The sequence below is a fragment of the Silurus aristotelis genome (genome assembly GCF_946808225.1).
Source record: "Silurus aristotelis genome assembly, chromosome: 12".
NCBI classification, from domain to species: Eukaryota; Metazoa; Chordata; class Actinopteri; order Siluriformes; family Siluridae; genus Silurus; species Silurus aristotelis.
The window spans coordinates 23,442,764-23,461,491 of NC_139585.1; the positions used below are offsets into that span (position 1 = coordinate 23,442,764).

The 18,728-nt window shown below is 40.4% G+C and overlaps 1 protein-coding gene across 1 annotated transcript; it reads left to right on the forward strand.

The window, feature by feature from the left end:
* The first annotated feature begins 936 nt into the window (after positions 1-936).
* On the forward strand, positions 937-18,728 carry daglb (diacylglycerol lipase, beta). The gene is made up of 15 exons (XM_083556970.1): positions 937-1,510; positions 2,205-2,356; positions 3,808-3,982; positions 4,781-5,051; positions 5,169-5,291; positions 6,153-6,280; positions 8,217-8,346; positions 9,134-9,217; positions 9,929-10,006; positions 11,533-11,613; positions 11,835-11,962; positions 12,151-12,219; positions 12,385-12,457; positions 16,541-16,791; positions 18,011-18,728. Exons 1-15 carry the CDS (start codon positions 1,416-1,418, stop codon positions 18,204-18,206), a joined length of 2,034 nt encoding a protein of 677 aa, XP_083413096.1. The 5' UTR covers positions 937-1,415; the 3' UTR covers positions 18,207-18,728.

An 18,728-nucleotide genomic window follows, 5' to 3' on the forward strand; every position in this document is an offset into this window, starting at 1 on the left:
TGGAGTGAAGACTGGAGCTCAAATTGCTGAAGGCTAGTAATGCGACAGTTCAGGACTGTTTTTGGCAGCAAAATGGGGACCAACACAATTTTAGGCAGGTGGTCATAATGTTATGTCTGATCAATGTATGTTATACTATGAAGGTTACAAATTAGTAATTTAAATGAATAATTAGGAAGGGAAGCTGTATTATATTTGGATTATGTGTAAAACGCATTATGAAAAAAAAAATGTATAATTTGTCTTTGTGAAAACGTAAAAAATGTTTTGTTTGTCACACATACATTACAGCACAGTGAAACTTTTTTTGTATATCCCAGTGATGTTTGAAAGCTGGAGTCAGAGCACAGGGTCAGCTATGATACGCCCCCATGGAGGATTAACGGCCTTGCTCAAGGGCCCAACAGTGATTCCCAAGTTTTCATCTATCCCCGCATGTCTGGTATTCTTTTATGCTGATTGTGTTTGATGGGAAATATATAAACTAACTATATGGCCAAAGTAGACCTGACTTTCACACCCAGATGTTCTTGCTGAACATCACATTCCATATTTTTTTCTGCCATAATAAACTCCACTTTTTTCTTCTACAAAGTTTTTCCACTACATTATATAGCGTTTCTGTCAGGATCAATGCTCATTTATCCAGAAAAGCATGAATGAAATCAGACACATGATGAAACTGAGGTTTTTGGGGCTCAGTCTGAGTTTCAGTTCATCAGAAAAGGTGTGCATTTTAGTTGAGGTCAAAGCTGGACACATCCTATAGAAGTGTGGAGCAACAGTTTGGAGTAGAACTACATATAGGTGTAATGAGAAGGTGTCCAAAAACTTTTGTTAGTGTAATGGAGATTCAGTCAATAAATTAATCGTCGTCTTTTTATTTTTATTTTTTTTCACACACCTAATACTTTCCGGAACTATTAAATGCTACACGAGTCACACCGGACCCTTTGAAGTGCTGCACCTATAAAAGACAGGAAAACACAACAGTACGAGTTCCGCCTGTCAGTCCGAGCCGCAGTGACGGGAACACAGGGGCAGTGCCTTGTTTTGACGTGACAGCTTTTGGGAAAAAAAAATTTCCCGCGCCGAAACGTGAACTTTCGCGTTTTATTTTTTCTTAATTCGTGTTTTAAATATGTATATATCGGGGTCCGGTTAGTTTCATGTGTCCACGGCACTGACATGGAGGGCGACGTGTGAATCGGAGGCTGGTGAAAAGGCACCGAGGCAGAATGTTGTTTTGTTCACCATCCAGTTAGCGATCGAAGGATTAAGGATTAAGGATCCCAGTTAGGATCAGGGATTTGACCGGATATCTTGCAGTGATCTGGAGGGTCTTGGGCGGCGTCGGAGTGGCGTAATCCTGTAAATACCACACATCAGGGGTAGCTTTCACTTTCCGGGCCATCATGCCCGGTATGGTGGTGTTTGGGCGGCGATGGGGCATCGCAAGTGATGATCTCGTCCTGCCTGGAGCTGTTGAGCTATTTATAAGGCTTATATGGTGAATATCTGTCTGTCTGTCTTTTTCTGTCTGTCTGTCCACTCGTCTATTGTGGCCTCAGTCTGTCTGTTTGTCAGTCTGTCTTCTATGTCTGTCTGTCTATCTTTTTCTGTCTGTCTGTCCATTCGTCTATTGTTGCCTCTGTCAGTCTGCTTGTCTGTCTTTTTCTGTCTGTCTGTCTTCTATGTCTGTCTGTCTTTTTCTGTCTGTCTGTCCATTCGTCTATTGTTGCCTCTGTCAGTCTGCTTGTCTGTCTTTTTCTGTCTGTCTGTCTGTCTGTCTGTCTGTCTGTCTGTCTTCTATGTCTGTCTTCTATGTCTGTCTTCTATGTCTGTCTGTCTGTCTGTCTGTCTGTCTGTCTGTCTGTCTGTCTGTCTGTCTGTCTTTTTCTGACTGCCCACCCGTTTGTCTGTCTATTGTTGCATCTATCTATCTATCTATCTATCTATCTATCTATCTATCTATCTATCTATCTATCTATCTATCTATCTATCTATCTATCTATCTATCTATCTATCTATCTAATGTTACCTTAGTCTATATATATATATATATATGTATGTATGTATGTGTGTGTGTGTGTGTGTGTGTGTGTGTGTGTGTGTGTGTGTGTGTATATGTATATGTGTGAGAGTAACTTTTATCCCAAGTATGTTGCTGTTCTTGCGTGCTGAATCGATCTCTTTCCTACCAGGTGGATTGCGACCGTGGCTTTGTACATCACCCGAAAGGGAAGGTTCGATTGCAACGGAGGTGCTGTTCTTCACACCTACATCGTGGTCCTCCTCGTAATGCTCGCAATCATCATCCTGACCTTATGTGCAGTTGTTTACATCAGTGCTCAGGGTAAGTCACGGTTTTCCCGGGTTTCACTGCACTCACAATTTATATTCAATTTATATACAACCTTCCTAAATCAGTGTATTCTGACCACTTGCGTTACCACATCTGCTGTTCGGACCAGTCTGGCGATACGATGTGCGTCACGATACCGGGTTTGCGATACGATACATTGCGATACTGTTAGCAAGGCGATATTTTGGGATATTTCCTATTTTAGGTATTGGATATAATTTTAGGAAAGCCGTCATTAAGAACACACCACCATATGCAAACCTTAGCAAAATTAATAATTGTTATTATCACATCTCAGTGCCATCAGGTGTTTTTCTAAACATATGCACATAGTCAGTAGACACCTAATAAGAAGTGGGATTGATGATGATGATGATGATGATGATTGTAGTATATTATCAGTATTACAATTAGTATTAGGCAAATAGTAGAAGTATGATCCGAGCGCTAACTGGTGTTTTAAATATAGAAGCAATCTTAGCGAGGCAAGTAAATAAAGTGTAAGAAGAATTATATAAGAGTAAGAAGAATTATTTATTTTGTAAATTTAAAGAATGCCGTTCGGCAAGGCAAGACAGGTATGTTCTGCACTCACACAAGTGCAGAACATACAGCAGTCTTTAGGTTTGTGTGTGTGTGTGTGTGTGTGTGTGTGTGTGTATATAGCGCTGGTTTTTAATCCAGGGGTGTGTGATAGTAACAAAAACAAACCCGATATCTCTATATTTTGGGGATTTTATTAATAACTATAATTAGATGATATTTTGCTGAGTGTGTTATTGGTACCTTCAGGACTACAGCTGTAATGTTTGTTCTTTATATTCTGTGTGGCGATCGGTTTACAGCGGAGATGAATCTTTTCCAATATTTTGAAGCCGATTTTGACCTTTTATGCGCATTTATATATTTATTAATTAATTTTTTTTTAAGGTGTACCTCAGTCAATTAGAGCAATAAGACCTTTCGGCTGATCCTGTTCAAAATGAATCCATGTTTATAATATTATACCGCAAAGATATTTTAATAGCTGATTTTCTTTATGACTCGATATAAATGTAAACATTTTCTGCCTTCGTATCATGAATTCTGCGATCATTTGAAACGCATTTTATTAGAGTGAATCGTGCAGTGATTCCAGCGGAAGTTTCACCAAAAATTGTTTTTACAGCAGCCACTGACCCCCATTTTTTTGAGAATCGATACAGTATCGGCAAACAAAATATCGCGACGCTCGCGTGTATCGGTGTTTTCCTACACCCCTTCTGTCTGCAGAATGAAAACGTAAAAAAAACGGCTCGGATGAGTAGTGAATCTTTATAATCGAACCAAGATTCAACTTCGAGATGCCAGGAATCCTGCTGGGAATTTACATCTAGATCTGGATTTTTTTCACGCTTTTCGTGACGTGTGTCCGCTCTTCTTCTTCTTCTTCTCGATCGAAGGAACCATAATGAACCCAGGTCCTCGCCGCTCGATGCCGCTCCTGGTGTACGTCCGCGGGATCCTGTTCCTCCCCGAGTTCGTGTGGGCGTGTCTGGGAGCCGTGTGGGTGTCTAGTTACAGTAAAGGATGCGAACCGGCGGAAATCGGGCTCGTCGTTGGCGCCGTGATCGCCAGGTGGGTAAACGCATCCCATTCTGACACGACACGAAGAAAATCAGTCAGGAGCAAAATCAATACACGTCCTTCAAACTGGATTGTAGATAGGATTATAGTGCGTCAGTCTCAGTAGTGGACTGTAGGGAAGTAAATGTAATTCATTACTGTACTGAAGTGAAGTATTTCCATTTGGTGAGACTTTTTACTCAACTATGTTTTGCAAAATCAGTGTTTTTAAACTTGTTTTGATTGGTGCTTGGTGTATCTACTTATCACCAACATACAGTTCAGCATCAGTTCAACAGCAAGCAGAAGATTTTGAGAGGATTAAATAATGAAATCACCGGATTCCAACTTGACACAAATCCCGTGGCCTTATTAGCTTGAAGTAGTTCAAAAAAAGGTTTGGGCTCATGATGATTTGAATTGATATCAATCAGTGTTTGACTCATTAATCTCATTCTATTAATAGATGAATGTGCTGAGAGTCACATTAGATTATGAGAGCCGTAATAAATCAGTACTTTGGATGCTTAAGTTCATTTCAAGGCAAATACTATTGTACTTTTTGAAGCACTGGAGTACTATTTTATGTAGTGCATCTCTACTTTAACTCAAGTACACGCTTTGTGTAATTGTGTTTCCGTCAGCATTATGACCTTCGACCCGGACAGACCGGCCGTTCCCGACAGTCCTATTAAAGTCATGCTGTAAATACGCAAATCTGTACCAAAGGGAATGTGTTACACTGACACACACTACACTGATTCATACGCAGGCTGATTCATTATCTTGTGCTTTTGTTCCCCTCTCAAGCTGGATCATCTTTCTGTCCATGGTGGTGGGAGTGCTGATCGTGTTCGATCCCCTGGGCAGCCTCCGGCATCCGTCGCTGAGGGCCGAGCTGCAGTCGGGAACGCGGAATCTGGAAAGCAACGAGTCCTCGCAGCTCTTTTACACGGCGCGCTCGCTGGCCAGACGCGTCTGGGAGAGTCGGCTGCGTCTGCTGTGCTGCTGCGTGCCTCAGGACGACAACCACAGAGCGGCCTTCTCCAGCATCTCCCAGCTTTTTAGCGACTTCTTCTCGGTGAGCTCGGAAACGTATCCCCGCAACGCCTCGTTTTTATTTTCTCGCACGCTCGTGCTTAAAATGCCGGATATAGAACGTTTTTTTTTTTTTCTCCTGTTTTTCTGTCCTGTCTAGGATACCGATTTGGTGCCCAGCGACATTGCTGCAGGTCTGGCGCTTCTACATCAGGAGCAGGATAAAGTGCAGCAGTGCAAAGACCCTGAAGATGTTATTACTCACAGTCCATCATCTCCCATTGTGAGTTTGTTCATCTCTAACTGGTCCACATGAGAAAAAAAACAAACCAAAAAGTCCTACTGTTTGGACAAATGTATTGGGACACTTGACTTTTTCAGCCATATGTGGTTCTTCTGCAAAAAAAATAAAAATTGGAGGTACAGATTTCTATAGAACCGGAAGAATTTTATTTTAACCCCCCCAGAAATTCATCATCAGTGTAATCAAATGATTTTGAGAGAAAGAGAAAATACTAAATATGGACAAAAGTATTGTATTGTACGACTTTTTCAGCCATATTTAATTCTTCCTCCATGCGTTAGCACAGGGTCTGTGTTACACAATGTCTTGCTGTCACAATCCCTTTACTTGAACTAGGAGACCCAAACTTGTTCGAGCAAGACAAAGCCCCTGTACACAAAGCCAGCTCCATGAAGATAGGCTTTACACAGAGTGGAAGATCTTGATTGGCCTCCTAAAGAGCTCTGACCTCAACCTTATTCAGGATGAATTAAATGCTGACTGCACCACAGGCCTCCTCACCTCAACTTCACCAGACTTTATCAACATCCTTGTGACTGAATGAGCACAAATCTCCACAAACACACTCCAAAGTCTAGTGTAACGTCTTCCCAGAAGAATGCAAGGTGTTCAGAAAGCGCATGCGAATCTGATGGTCAGGTGTCCACAAACTTTTGTCTATATAGTGTGTATTGAAATTGAGTTTTTTTGGAATCCTGGTGTAGGTGTAGTGTGTTTGGGGCACTTGCTAGAAGTCTTTAATGTGTGTGTGTGTGTGTGTGTGTGTGTGTGTGTGTGTGTGTGTGTGTGTGTGTGTGTGTGTGTGTGTGTGCGCGTGTGTGTGTGTGTGTGTGTGTACAGAGAGAAGACCTGGAAACTGAGCTTGAGAAAGCAGCACATTACATGCAGTTTGCTGTAGCTGCTTACGGCTGGCCCATTTATGTCTATTTAAATCCTCTGACTGGATTCTGCAAGCTGAGTGGCGACTGGTATGTTTTCAGAGCAGCCTATTTTGGGTGACTTTCACTTCCTTTATCTTTAGACTCGTCACTGTCAGAATAGGAAACATTTAAATGAGTGTTTTCCTCTTCACCCATATACTGATTTATTATTATTTATTTATTTATTTATTATTTCTCCATATATTTAAGTATAGTCAAATGCGACTTTTTATGTATGAAACCTAACCTATATCAACATACCCTATTTAAATCTTTAATAACCCTATATATATATATATATATATATATTATATGTTTATTATAGGTTTATATTGGTTACACTGTATATTAGGGGTGTAACGGTACGGACCTCAGTTTTTTAATCACGGCTTGGTACAATTTTGGTACAGTTAGGGAAAAGAAATGCAAAACAAAATTGATCGTCATTTAATTTGTATTATTATTGACATTTGCGAACATCAACATTTGAAGAGTTTACATTTTTAAAACAATTTTTAATAAAATGCCTGCTCGGTTAAATAATATATGAAATAGTATTTTCTAAAAATAAATCGGAATAAATTAAATAAATGCAATAAAGTTTTTTAGATAATAATAAAATTGCGTGATGAGTTAACTTGGCACAAATTATATTTATTAAATACAATTAAATAAATGGAAAAATGTAATTTTTCAAGTCGGTTACTTGTATTTGTTAGAACCCATTTGGGTAATACAAATTGTGTGTGTGTTTTTGTACATTTCATATAAAAAATTTTTAAAGACACTTATTTCAGCACTCTCTAACGAACGTTTTCATTCCCTCCATCCTTCATTTATTTGCTCCCTCGATATGTGGAATTTTTAGGATTTTCTAAAATTTCTTAAAACATTTGTTGTGTATGTTTTCAAGTTCAATAATAATAGTACCGTAATTTCCGGACTATAAAATGCACCCATATATAAGCTGCACAAACTGAATTTGACAAAGATTTCTATTTTGAACATAAATAACCCACACCTGTCTATAAGCCTGTCTACACTGAAACTAATGAATTTTACACAGGCTTTAACGAAAGACAGTGTCTGTTACACGGTGTAACGGGTGAAATATGTTGTGGCTCCTTAAAGAGCAGAGCGGCATTTTGGGAATAGCCTGCCGCCGCATTTTTTCCGGTATTACTGCATGTGTGCAAGACCGAGGAATATGTCCTTATTATTTTCTGATGCTCATTTCTAAGTTTCTTTAACTAACCCATAACGCTGTTGCCAAGAAAAATAAAAAAGCACGAGTTTTGGAAACCTGTCTGTGCTTATATGATTTCTGTTGCAACTGGAGTTAGTGAGCTCTCCCTTCACCCAGACTCAACGCGTTACAACGGCTTGTATCTAAACAGTAGCCTACCAAGTAAGTCATTGTTCACTGTCTTCCTCCTTCCTTTCACAACTATTTTTAGTTTATCTTTTGGTATCATTGTGTGTTTAAAAATCACCATCGGTGAAGCTTTTCTCCCGATGCAGCTCAGAACACAGGTGAATTGCGGTTGTTTTTGTGACGAAAGATTCGCATTTCCTGTAGACAGTCCGAGTGAGCGGCAGGTCAAACGTCAGAGGAACATCATTCATCATGCATCTGATTTAATATAAAGAATTTCATTGGTTCACCTGAACCTGTTCTGTAATTTCATTGGTCTAATGTTATGGGGTTCAGTTTTTTGGCTTGAAGTTTGTGAAACTGGGAAAAACCCAGGAAAAATCCATATATTAGCCGCTTTGTTGTTTAAGCTGCGGGGTTCAAAGAGTGGGGAAAAAGTAGCGGCTTATAATCCGGAAAATACAGTAATAGTAAATGCGTGAAAATGACTCGTCATTGTCTTACTGAGCTTCGATCTACAATTACAGAAAAAAGGAACGTAATAATCATCTCCCGTCTTGTTTCAGGTTTTATTGACATGGTTACGCCTTTTTTTTTTTTTTTTCACAGCTGTCGTAGCCATGACGTGACTGAGTACGACCTGGTTGGAGGCGACAACACCGGCTGCCATTTCAGCTCCATCTTACACATGACGGAACTACAGTACCGAGACTTCATTCATGTCAGCTATCATAATCAGGTATCGGATCTTTTATAGAACGAAAATCTGTAGGTTGAGCATAAGTTGTGTGTAAATGTACTGTATGTATCTTCATTTCCACATATAGTCTTCATTTGCTGTTATAATAACCCCCAGACGTTCCACTAGTTTTTTAAGTGCATTAGTAAAGTCAGGTATTGATGTAGGTGAGGTAAAGAGGTCTGGGGTGCATTCAGCGTTTCAATTCATCCCAAAGCTTTTCAATAGGGCTGAGGTCAGAGCTTTATAGCAGACCATTCAAGATCTTTCACTCCAACCCATTAAAACCATATCTTCATGGAGCTCACGTTGTGCACAGGGACATTGTCATGTTAAACAGGTTTGGGTTCAAGCAAAAGGAAAATGTCATGCTACCACATTCAAACACATCCTACAGAATTGTGTGGTGACTGTTTAGGGATGAAGAACATAGGGCTTAAAAAGTCAGGTGTCCCAATACTTTTGTCTCTGTAGTTTTGCTTTATAACACTAGAAAACACAAAGAAGTGTTTTTTTTGTCTTTTTTTTGTCTTTTTTTTATTAGACTATCAATCAATGAAATAATGGCTTTTGAAATTTACACGGATGTCATGTGACATGACCTAAACGTCCTCAATGGCTCCCAACATGCTTTTGTAAAGAAACACTCCTTCTGTTCTCATCAGAATCAGAAAAAGCGAGGATAAAACTTTAGACGTTTACAGAAAATCTGTTTTCTTGTTCTTAGATTGTCTCCATTGGACCAATATTTACAATAGATTTGATACATTTTTTTCTTCTTCTTCAGATATACGAGATCCCGTTCTTTGTGGCTCTGGATCATAAAAGGGAAGCCGTGCTGGTTACAGTGAGAGGAACACTATCACTAAAGGTGAGTGTTGATTTGAGAAATTGCATTTATGTCTTCACGCTGGACGCATGTACTGTATACGCTATTCGGCTGAAAGGATGCGAATGCCTGACCTTCACACCCTTATGTGGAATATTTGGTGGATCTGAGAATCCCAGATATGGTCTACCATGACTAAGTATCAGAATTAGAGTGGTTTAACTTTATTTACATATCCAGAGTGACTTACAACTGAGCAGGGGAGGGTTAAGGGCCTTGCTCAAGGACCCAGCAGTGGACGTTTGGTAGTGGTGGGATTTGTACCTGTGACCTTTCGATTCAAAGTCCAACACCTTAACCACTGAGCTACCACTTTCTCCCTCTGAACAAAGCATTGAGCAGCTATGGGGTTAATGCCCTTCTTCATGGGCTCATGAGTGGTAGCGTTTCTTGTGGCTGGGATTTGAACTCACAACCTTCAGATCTAAGTGCAATAATCACTAAGCCACCATCTCCTCAATCTGGCCTCATTAATGCTTAAATGTCAAAATGAACACAGATCCTTATGGCCACACTTTAGTGGAACATCTTCCCAGAAGAGTTGGAATATCACAACAGCATAAGGGGAATAAATCTGGACTGCAAAGTTCCAAAAATTGCTCGACTGCGACGGTCAGGTGTCCACAAACTTTTGGCTGTATAGTGTAAATGATAAGAAATTGATATATTTCTGACATGTGCACACCCGTACAGGATGCGCTGACCGACCTCTCTGCCGAGTGCGAGAACTTGACGGTGGACGGTGTGTCGGGCGCCAGTTATGCACACAAGGTACCGTGAAAATCCTATTTACGCCCTCACTCTAAATGCTCTTCCACCTGCACTATTAGTTCTGGAGGTACATATTAAATGGGAAGTGTAGCGTTCTCACCTCAAATGCACCGAAAATGCTTGTTTTAAGATCCGTGTGAACGTGTGAACCCGTGTATGGGTTTTATCGGGGTTCTTCGGTTTCCTCCTCCCTTGCAGAAACACGTATAAAGGTTGATCCGTGACACAAATTGCATTAATATGTAAGGGTGTGTGTGTGTGTGTGTGTGTGTGCATGGTACACTTTCATTCACTGGCATTCCAGGGCTTTCAGGGTGTGTCTCTGTTTCACACCCAGTTCACTTGAACAATGGACAAAGCAGCTTTACAGAAATAAATCACTGTGATTTATACATAGGATATAGATTTTGGAGAAGGTTATCAGTAAGGAGGGATCCAGAGGAGAAACCATACTCAAAAGGAAACATGTCCTGATCTGGCAACTTTTCATAACAATTGCAGCCCAAATCTATCTCTATGGGTTCTTAAGAGGAACCACCAACAGTGATCACGTGTATCTTCAGGTATCTGCAGCCAGTTGTTTCCAATTCATAAGAACTCCATCCAAAAGGTGGGATCAGGCAGATCCTGAGGTAAAAGTTGTCAGGAGAGCGGGTATCTCAGGAGCACGGGTCGCCTGACAGAGAAAGAAAGAAAAAACGCACATTATGAGGTATGCTTATTGTCTCATAGTGGACGAGGACTTTGTACATCGTGATCAGAAGTGGCGTCATTACTGAAAGGGACAGCTAGAAGGAAACGCAGGCATGATGACTGTCTGGGGAAACTCCACCTTCACCATACCCGAGTTACAGCGAGTGTACACACGTTGAACAATTTTGCATCGTATCTTACAAGGTGTGTTTAATGAATAAGGACTATTAAATAGGGAGTGATAAGATTCCTTATTGCGCATTAACGATGTGATGCATCAATTTAAAAAGTGTGCATCATATACAAGTTGACATTTGTATCTCGATGCATCATTGGCAACACATTTGCCATGCACATGTATCGTTAAAAAATAATTTCTTCAGATATAATTATTAGTGGATGCGCTATTCTTTTATTATTTCGAAAGTGACCATTAACCTTTGACCAATATTTGATATGTAGATCGAGTTCTCCTCGCTACACTGTTTCTCACGGCGCCACTGCCGATATGTGAATGACGCATCACAACGCTACAGAGACCAAGGCGTGTACAGAGTCACATAGAATGCAGATTAACATGGCAGAGGTAGAGCTGCATCTTCCTGGAGACAGAACAGGAAAAGAATGTCTGGGTTTGCCTTGTGGTAGCAATATTTCTAATTCTTATGCTCTTTGCTTAAGAATTTTTGTTTTGAAGCGAACACGTTAACTCACGTTAATTCACGTTAACGGATAACCTGACTCGCAAATGTCGTAAGTGCCCACTGAATATCGAGTGCTATTGGTGTGCTTCGTTCCCTAGTAAAGGAGTATAACCTGTTTGTGTTTCACAGGGCATATCTCAAGCAGCTTGGTATATCTACAAGAAGCTGGTCAACGATGGCATCTTGAGACAGGCTTTTAACATTGCACCGGTGAGGAAAACCCTGTATGGTTCTCGTATTCATACATTTTTGATCGGAAGTGTGCGAGTTCAAATCCCAGCACCAACAAGTGTGTATATTTTATGGTTATTATTAAGGTGTGTGTGTGTGTGTGTGTGTGTGTGTGTGTGTGTGTGTGTGTGTGTGTGTGTGTGTGTGTGTGTGTGTGTGTGTGTGTGTGTGTGTGTGTGTGTGTGTGTGTGTGTGTGTAGGAGTACAAGTTGGTCATCGCAGGTCACAGCCTCGGTGCAGGAGCAGCGGCGATCCTGGCTGTGCTCCTCCGCAGTTCTTACCCCACCCTCCAGTGCTATGCTTTCTCACCACCAGGGGGCCTCATGAGGTCAGTTTGTATTCTTCTTAGAACGTTTAATAGTCCAATAGAGGTCTACCATTCTCACACACACACACACACACACACACACACACACACACACACACACACACACACATTTGACTATTTGTAAATATAGTTAAACATTACTAAAGATTCTGTATTCATTCAAACTTCCTGCTCATGTCTTTCTGTAGTAAAGCGCTTGCTGAATACTCCAAACAGTTCGTGGTCTCGGTGGTTTTGGGAAAAGATCTGGTTCCCAGGTAAGGATTATGCACCAGGCGTTCATGGATAAATGACTATTTTAAGATAAAGCTTCGATGCATTGCGCTTTAAAGCCGTCACGTTTGGTTTTTTCAACTTCTCCTTGTTTCACTTCCTTAAAACGACTGAATGATTCAGGTGATCTTTTTTTTTTTTTTTTTTAGATTGAGTATTCCAAACATGGAAGATTTGAAAAGGAGGCTATTAAAGATGGTCTCTAATTGCAATAAACCGAAGGTGAGTATTTAGAGTTATTTTATTTATTTATTTATTTTGCACAAGAATAAAATATATGCAATAAAGATGAAATAAAATAAAAATAAAAAAACACAAAAAAAGTACAATTCATATGCTGTGCATGGAGAGGAAGAAAACACAAAAGGGCTCATTTAAAGCCTCGAATAGAGACCTGCGTGGAACTGGTTTCTTAATCCCGCTCCCACAACTTTTGTGTCCCACTCTCGCGATTTTTGTGTCCACTCCCCATCCGTTCCCACAAACATTCTGTCACAGCTTATAAAGACAAACGTTAAGGCTACGATTAACATACAAAATAATAACAGACATAAACCATCAAAGCAATGTGAAAGTAAAGCACCACACTTGACACATTTTTTTTATTAGCTTAAAAAAACTGTACTTTATAAACAACTTTCAAACAAAACATTACTAGTGGGATCTGCAGGGTGGCGGGACTCGCACTAAATTTGTTTCCCGCCCACGCCCAAGTCAAGTCAAGTCAAGTCAAGTCAAGTCAAGTCAAGTCAAGTCAAGTCAAGTCAAGTCAAGTCAAGTCAAGTCAAGTCAAGTCAAGTCAAGTCAAGTCAAGTCAAGTCAAGTTTATTTGTATAGCGCTTTTCACAACAGACATTGTCTCAAAGCAGCTTTACAGAAAACAACAGTGCAGGTGAATGGTGTGCGTTTGTCCCTGATGAGCAAGCCGTGGCGACAGTGGCAAGGAAAAACTCCCTTAGATGATATGAGGAAGAAACCTTGAGAGGAACCAGACTCAAAGGGGAACCCATCCTCATATGGGTGACATCAAGAGTTTGGTCATAAATCTTTTAACAATACAGAACAATTTGTGATCATCATAGATCCAGCATCAGCTTCTCCATGCCAGGGCCTTTAACCACTCGGCATCTACTTCTCCATGATCATCCATAGGTCCATAATCTTCACAAGGTGGGACGTGACTGGAGCTGGCCAAACCTCAGGATGCCTCGGGATGGGGAGAGAAAGAGAAGCAGTGGAGAGGAATTAGCGTAGCTGCTGTTCATGATATTAACAGCACAAGTTGATAATGTGCATGTGATCATATATTCTGGAGCACAAGGTTGTGATGTGATGTGTGTGATGTGTGTTATGTGTAGGCTTTGCTAAAAAGATATGTTTTTAATCTACACTTAAACTGGGAGAGTGTATCTGAACCCCGAACACTGTCAGGAAGACTATTCCAGAGTTTAGGAGCTAAATGTGAAAATGCTCTACCGCCTTTAGTGGACTTTGCTATTCTAGGAACTACTAGAAGCCCAGAGTTTTGAGATCTCAGGGAGCGTGACGGATTGTAGCGTGTTAAAAGACTGGATAGATACATGGGAGCCAAACCATTTAGTGCTTTATAAGTGAGTAGCAGTAGTTTGTAGTCTATTCGAAACTTAATAGGAAGCCAATGTAGGGACGATAAGATTGGGGTTATATGATCGTATTTTCTTGACCTAGTAAGAACTCTTGCTGCCGCATTCTGAACTAACTGAAGCTTGTTTATTAATGATGCAGGACATCCACCTAGTAATGCATTACAGTAGTCTATTCTAGAGGTCATAAACGCATGGACGAGCTTCTCTGCATCAGATATAGATAACATATTTCTTAGCTTAGAAATATTTCTAAGGTGGAAGAAGGCTGTTTTTGTAACTTGATTGATGTGATTTTTAAAAGATAAGTTGCTGTCTAAAATAACTCCCAGGTCTTTTACCGTTGAACTAGTAGTTACAGAACAACCGTCTAAATGCAGGCTGAGATGCTGGAGCTTCTGTGTACTATTTTTGGGGCCGATGAGCAAAATCTCAGTTTTATCAGAATTTAATAGCAGAAAGTTATGGGTCATCCAATCTCTTATTTCTTCAACACACTCAGTTATGCGAGCTAATTGAGCTGTATCGCCTGGTTTGGATGAAATATATAGCTGGGTATCATCAGCATAACAATGGAAGCTAATTCCATGCCTTCTAATAATATTTCCTAATGGAAGCATGTATATTGTGAAAAGCAGGGGTCCTAGAACTGACCCTTGTGGCACGCCATAATTTACTAGCATTATCCTGGATAGCTCTCCATTTAAATCTACGAAATGGTAACGATTGGACAGGTAGGATTTAAACCAGCTTAATGCCTGTCCCTGAATACCGATGTAATTCTGTAAGCGATCGAGGAGAAGATCATGATCTATAGTGTCGAACGCAGCACTAAGATCTAGTAAAACTAATAGGGAGATGTAGCCTTGGTCTGAAGCTAAAAACAGGTCATTAGTGATTTTAACTAGAGCAGTTTCTGTGCTATGATGGGGCCTAAAACCTGACTGAAACTCTTCAAAGATATTGTTCTCCTGCAAGTGGTTACATAACTGGGCAGCGACAATCTTTTCTAAAATCTTAGACATAAATGGGAGATTTGAAATTGGTCTGTAATTCGATAGCGTGTTTGGATCCAGATTAGGTTTTTTAATGAGGGGCTTAATAACTGCTAACTTGAGGGATTTAGGGACATGACCTAACGATAGTGAGGAGTTAATAATATTGGGAAGAGGCTCACCAGCTGTATATAACACTTCCTTCAGTAGGTTAGTGGGAATTGGATCTAACTGACATGTTGTTGATTTAGCTTTCATAATAGCATCATACAGCTCTTCCTGTCCTATACATGTAAAACAGTGTAGTTGTGGGGTTGTAAGTACGATTGTGTCGGGAGATGCTGTCAGAGGTTGAACTGCCACAATTGTTTTTCTAATGTTATCTATTTTTTCAGTGAAGAAATTCATAAAGTCCTCACTACTAAACTGTGATGGAACACATTTTTCAGATCCCTGATTTGTTGTTAATTTAGCGACTGTACTGAAAAGGAACCTGGGATTGTTTTTGTTATTTTCTATGAATTTGCTCAGGTGTTTAGCTCTAGCAGCTTTTAGCGCCTGTCTGTAGCTAAGCATACTGTCTTTATACGCAATTCTAAATACCTCCAATTTAGTTTTCCTCCATTTTCTCTCCAGATTACGTGTTGTTCTCTTTAGGGCATGCGTATGACTATTATACCAAGGTGCAGGTGCTTGTTCTCGAACCTTTTTTAACCGGATGGGGGCAACAGTGTCTAAAGTGCTAGTGAGGATAAGGTCTATGTTGTTCGCCATCTCATCAAGATGATCAGCAGTTATGGGTTTAATGTGAAACTGAGATTAATCAGGCAGGTTATTTATGAATCTGTTCTTAGTGGTTGGAATAATAGTCCTACCAAGTCGATACCATGGTGAAACACGGTTAATCTGCTCTACCGGTAGTGTGTACAGTATGAGATAATGGTCTGTGATGTCATCACTCTGGGGTAAAATATCTATATCAGTGACGTCTGCTCCGTAGGATATTATTAAGTCTAGTGTGTGGTTAAAACGGTGGGTTGGTCTGGTGACGTTTTGTTTAACTCCAAAAGAGTTTAGTAAATCGACAAATGATAATCCTAGGGCATCGTTTGCATCATCTACATGAATATTGAAATCTCCTACAAGCAGCACTTTATCAAAGCTGATCAAGAGGTCTGAGAGAAAACAAGCAAACTCATGAAGAAAATCAGCGTAGGGCCCTGGGGGTCTGTACACGGTGACCAGAGCAAGTTTTCTATGCATGTCTGAAAGTGCAATTTTAAGAACGAGCACTTCAAATGATTTAAAGCTAAATCCTAATCTCTGACTAACATTAAGAGAAGCACTATAAATGGTTCCTACCCCCCCCCTCCACGACCAGTCTGACGGGGCTCATGCTTATAAACATATCCTGACGGTGTAGACTCGTTTAGACCCAAATAATCACCTGGTTTAATCCAGGTCTCAAAGGTCAAACCACCCCCTCCCAGGAGATTTGCGTCAGGTCTCGAGGAATCCCAATCCTTCTAGAGTCCACCTAAACAAGAAAGAAATTAAAAACAACGAATGAAATAAAGGGGGGGTGGACAAAAAACCTAATAACAAATAGAAATGACAGCCAATCGGAAATAAGTTATAAACTGCTTCCCTCCTGAACAGCGGTATTTTTTGTTCCCCGTGTCCACCAGTACAAAATCCTCCTGCACGGTTGCTGGTACGAGGTGTTTGGCGGAACCCCGGACGATTTTCCGACAGAAATGGATAACAGGCGAGAGGAGCAGCTGACTCGGCCTTTGCTCGGTGAGGAGAGCCTGTTGGTACATGGTTCCACCTCCTACCAGAGCCTGTCTTCTGACGACTCCCCCACACACACCACCCACCTGCCGCTCTACCTGCCCGGCCGAGTCCTGTATATCACAGAGGAGGGACCTTCACGCAGGTCAGAGCTCAAATAACCTAAAATAAATGATTGTAGGAGCAAAGATCAGGTATTTTATTTAGATGCATGAAAATACTAGGGGAGCGTGTTAACCAGCACACATTAAAGCCTGGTAATCTCATGTGGAATGGCGGCTTTTTCGAAACCTCGCCTGCTCAGCTTGATGTTAAACATTGAGCAATTTCATAGGACACGGAATTTAACGGAAACTTTGTAACAAAGATGAGCAATAAAATGATCTAGATCACAGCTTGCCTTCTGGTAAATCTTACCATCTGTTCTTTCTATTGGTATACCATATTTATTTATTTATTTGCTTACAATGATTCTCCGGAGCGTTTCTCAGATCCGAAGTGAAATTCTCAAAACTTTGTTTGTCGCTTTGAACGAATCACAAAGGCTTTGAAACGTTCATTTACTTGATTGTGTACATTTGTCTGCTGTTTCCTTATCAATTGTTAGTCCCGTTGATCAAAATACATTCTACCAATATTCCACCTGAATTGTCTTAATCCCCAAAACATCTAATCAGTTGATTGAATGCATAATGGTTAAACTAGTTTATCCGTGGTTTTTTTTTATTTATTTTTTTTTGTATTGATTTAATGAATTGTGCAGATGAATCAAAATCAAGATCAACTGATGATCGACTAGTTTTCGAAAATGGGTCAAAGCTGAATTTCTTGAAGCTTCAATTTAGTGAGCAGATACAGACAGATCGAAACACAATTTCTTTAAAAAATGGATGAACAACCAGGAATCCTGTTGGGTCTCTTACACTTAAAATCCCACATACTGTAATGTGTACATTTGTGCTGTTAAAATTCATAGATGCCATACAGGAGAAATTCATCTATTTTTAATAATTGTAATCCAAAACCATATCAGGAAACACTGGAACCGCACGCTACTGAACGACAAAACATTCACGATCTTATTTCTGAACAATGAACAACCAAGGATTTAAAAAAACAACTACAGGAAATCCAATGTTGCTGCTATCTGTTTGTACTAATTAATTTGTTTTACTGGTTTGCAAATATTAAGAAACATTTCTAGAAATGCTTTAAAGCAACTGAGAAAAAATGTCCTTTGCCATTGTAAAATGTCCAGAAATCCTACATCACTAATGCATTGTGTCCCTAAAAACTATTTTCTCTTCCTTACCTTGTCCCCCAACTCTCCTGAACCTGGGCCGGTGCTCAAACCCGACCTGCAGGCTGTGCTTCTCTCAGGTGCGCTACCGGGCAGAGTGGTCGAGCACGACGGCGTTCGACAGCGTGCTGATCAGCCCTCACATGCTCGTCGATCACATGCCAGACGTGGTCCACAAAGCGCTGCTCAGCCTCACCAAAGAGCGACAGTCTTCCCTCTGCCCATCCTCTGCCAGCAACGCTCACCTGAACGTCATCTGAGCTCGTACTGCCTCCGGCTCAGGTCCCGAAATTTTGAGGCAGTAAACTCACAAGACGGCTAGAGGGAGCCACGCCGTTTAAGACTCTGCTGCCTCCGCCTCAAACATTGAGAGCTTTTTTTTTTTTTTCCGCTCTTCCGATTTTATTAACACGCTCTCGTTCGCCATTTCAGTGTTGAAGTAATACATCACATGCAACGTCTTAGCGTCCATGTCTAGTGTCTATTTCTGGAAATCGTTATTTGAATTTATTCGTTGAAAGCTCACCATAGACTACAAATACGTGTCAGTGTACGACAGTTGGGTAGCAGTAGTGCCTATTTTGTGCTTTGTTTTTAAACATTGCTGAATATGCTGAATTTTGGTTCGAGATCAGAGCAGCACAACGCATTTCTCACGCAACTCCGGATTCGATGTCTACAGTTTGCATGAACTATTAAATGTGCGCTCGTTTTTTGCATTTGCCCACAAACTTTCTGGCCATGACATTTTTTTCATAATTAATAAATGTTGATAAGAATCA